This window comes from Alligator sinensis, unplaced genomic scaffold (assembly GCF_000455745.1).
Source record: "Alligator sinensis unplaced genomic scaffold, ASM45574v1 scaffold722_1, whole genome shotgun sequence".
NCBI classification, from domain to species: domain Eukaryota; kingdom Metazoa; phylum Chordata; order Crocodylia; family Alligatoridae; genus Alligator; species Alligator sinensis.
In genome coordinates, this window is record NW_005842345.1 from 1,522,475 (window position 1) to 1,526,131 (window position 3,657).

At 41.6% G+C, this 3,657-nt stretch overlaps 1 protein-coding gene across 2 annotated transcripts in view; it reads right to left on the reverse strand.

Moving 5' to 3' along the window:
- LOXL2 (lysyl oxidase like 2) overlaps window positions 1-2,359 on the reverse strand; it is a 50,265-nt gene extending 47,906 nt beyond the window's left edge. For both annotated transcript variants that reach the window (XR_003095304.1, XM_006028919.3), the window contains exon 1: window positions 2,293-2,359. Coding sequence is in view for 1 of the 2 variants with exons in the window: in XM_006028919.3 (XP_006028981.2) it covers window positions 2,293-2,340 (48 nt within the window). In the remaining variant the exon portion in view is untranslated. The remainder of the gene's footprint in view (window positions 1-2,292) is intronic.
- Between the last annotated feature and the right edge of the window lie 1,298 nt (window positions 2,360-3,657).

Consider the following 3,657-nt stretch of genomic DNA (forward strand, 5'->3'; position numbering starts at 1 on the left):
AGCAGGAATTAAAGTCATCCAAGAGAAAGTAAGAGTTCACACTGCCTATATGGAGTCAAAGCTGTTTGTCCTAAGCTAAGAGAGCTCGTGGAGAAGAATTAGCTTGTGTAATGTAGCATAAGGACCTATATATATTTGTAGATATGTAGATGGACCCTCCAGAGTCCATGAGCACCGGGCTATGCCGTATCTTTTAAAATACTCAGTGTCCTTAACTCAAAGGCAAGGGGCAGTTCTCAGGCTGTCTCAAGTGTCTCAAGAAGCACTATAAAACACAGCTCAGAGGAAAGCATAATTTACTAGGGCTGGCATAAAAGGCTGCAAATATGCCCATGGGTGGGCTGCACAAGAAATATTGCTGGCATACCTATGCCAGCATAATCATATCCTACACACTAACATGTGGACACTCACAAAGCAACAGTAGCTCAACTGGAAAAAAGCACTGTGGTGCCAGAATAAGACCATCCACACAAGGATGTGGGGTATACATGTCCATACAAGTACATAGGATCTAATGCAGTGAGTCAGTTGTTGGGATTTATCACATCCAGTATCTGCTGAAGTCAGACAACAGAAGGACATGGAAAAATAAGTGTTACCATACCAGAGCAGTATTGTGTCCCAAGCTTGTTAACAAAATGACTTCAGATTTATCCTGTACACACACAGAAAGGATCTTACCATCTAATTTTGGAGTGACAGCAGGAGGAAGATATAGAGGCAGACAAGGAGGAGCACAACTAATCTGCATTTCAATGTGCTTTACAACAGCAATAACAAGTCATAATAATAATGGCTACTTGTGGCATATAGCAGTTTCAATGCATTTTAGGCGCTTATGTGGCTTGTTCACATGGTATTTAAGTCCTCACCTCCAAGTAAGTACATAAAATACAAGTAACAACTGAGAACTGAAGCACAGAAATACTAAAGAAACACTAAGGAAAGTTGCTCTGAATTAACTAAAAATATGACATTAAACTATCCACTAACTTACTTTAAGTCACATTGGAAGCAAAGGCTATCCTGTGAATTGAGCCAAACTGAATGATTGCCATTTTAGTTCTCAATGAATGCACTCACACAGAAATATAATGTGGTTTAACTAGTCCACGTTATTCACAAGCGTAGTTAACATGGACTTTCCTGAGTGCCCCATGTAGACAAGCCTCAAGAGTCTCACAGGAAGTCTATAGTTAGTCAGAGCCAGGCTAGCGCCTAGCCAGCAGCCCATCCATCCATGCTCCCTCCTTTTATTTTGCAATCGCAGACATTTTAAAAGTTGGCCTCTCCATTTGTGGATTTGCACATCTTCACCATTTGCTACAACTGGATTTCTCCGTATACTGAAGACAGGGCAATGAGTCACAAAGGCTGCCTGGATTCCACATTATGAGCCTACGTGAGGACACAAGCACAGCAAGCCTCACAGGAACTCAAGCCCAGAAGTAAAGGCTGATGGGAAAAAATCTGCTGCAGCAAGCAATTAAAAAGCAATTGAAAGTTTATATTCTCCCTTGTCAAAAATATAAAGGCACATAGTTTCCAGCGGTTACATTACAGCTGTGGAATCCTCTCCTCCCCCACACAAGTTCCATCGTTTAAAAATGAAAAAAGAAATCCAGTGCCTTAAAAGGAACACGTGCTGCTTTGATGCACTGCAATCAATTAAAAATAAAGCGACTAGCAGGAAATGCGTCTGGATTTGCAATTGCCTAGAAACAGAACCTGCACATCTGCTGTTGTGAGGAAGGATCCACAGTCATTAATAAATTGTACAATATCCAGCAGGTAGCTTGCTGACAGGCTCTCTGCTGGAATAAAGTGAAGTCGCTCAGGATCTGTACCCATAAGCTTAAAGGCCCAACCTCGATGCTAAACCTTCCCAGGCTCCTTTGAAAAATCCAGCCTTAATACTTTTTGGAGTAATTTGAGCAGTCTGGGCAAGAGACATCAGGTAAGCACATTGAATCTTTATGATGCAGTGAAAAATATAGTCCTTCTGGCAAGGCTTCATATTTTATACCTTCCTCATCCATTCTATATGGAAAAACCATTAGCACAAAGAGGCAGAACTAAGAATCCTTCCTCATTATGGTCTGGCAGATCCAGTTCAAATACCACATGATTTTAGAATACATGCTATCAGGAAGTATGAGAGCTTCAGTGCATCAGAAGCCTCCCAAACCTTGTTTGGGGGGGAACCTACACTCATTTTCTCCTAGCTCATCATATAAACCATCCACACTCTTAACCTTGAAGACATATGCTGCTAAAGAACCTATTCACCTGGGAGAGAGAAGTCAGAAAGCTCTGTTCCCAGAGAGAAAATCCCATTTCTTTCCCATCCTGATTGTATGGGGAGGCCCTTTGACTTAATGTTGCTTGCAGAAAAAATGTTCTGATGTATTTTTGCTAAGTGAGAATTCAACAGTTGCAGTTTTTTAGTTGGTCACCATGGGGTTTCTTTACAGAGCACTCTCAAAAACTCAGTGTCCCGAGGTCACTGTCCCCTGTTGAAATCAGAATAATTTACATTAGCTAAATGAAGATGAGACATCCACTTTAAACCAGTTCAAAACATTTCTCATACTAGAGGTAAGGCTGAACAGAGAAGGAGCCCAATTGTTTGAATTACTGGTGAGGAACAAAAGGAGATAAGATTAGCCCAATTTGCAGAAGGAGAACTGAGGCACAGAGAGATCAAACAACTTGCCCAAGGTCACATATACAGCTTGTGGCAAAATAAAGAACTGAACCTACGTCACCCAAATCCTAGGCCCAGACCTTCAACAAGATCATCTCCTCTATCCAACAGCCATAAATTAGAGCCAATGCATTCTACTTTCAAAGAAAAGCATGTATATTGGATGTACCATAAAAGGTCTGACATATAAAAGGGAGGAGCTGCACAGAACTATGGAATTCCTCTTTGTGGTATGCTGGGGTTTTCTGATACTAGAGCAATAGACAAGAAGGCAAACAAGCTGCTTGGAAAAGTCTCCCAGGGAACACTGCAAGGTTGCAAAACAAATAAAAAAAAACTTGAATAAAAAGCATTGCAATCTCAGGAATGTTATTTAAAAAAAAATAAAAACTGCTGGTTCATGTATTGCTTCTGCAGTTAGTCAGGCAGCAGACAAAGGAAGCATGCAATACCACATCCATTCCCACAGAATCACTGGGAATCCGAAGAAGCAGGATAGAGTCAAGGACAGTGCATCAGTGTCAGAAATGGGAAGCCTGCTGACTCAGTGTGGTCTAGAGGAATGGTCATGACCCATGGGACTCTCTACCCCCACCTCACCCATTGATTCACTTGGGCAAGTCCTTTTTCCTCTGTCTGCTGCTGGGTTGCTCTGTATTTCTCAGGAGTACAGCAATAACATCTTTTTTGCCTCAGTTTCCCCAGCAGTAAAAAAAGAGCTAATGCTTCTCTGGGTACATTGACAGGCTTAACTGCTTGCCTGCAATGGAGATACTGTTACATCTGTAACAACTATACATGCCCTGTGGCTCTTTTCAAACATCCAGTCATTCATTCTACCATTGCCTTTGAGGCGGCAGACTGGGAGTGTTATCCTGTACTTTACAGATGGGAAAAGTGGGCATCTGAGAGTTTAAGTGACTTGTCTTGGGCCACAAAAGAAATCT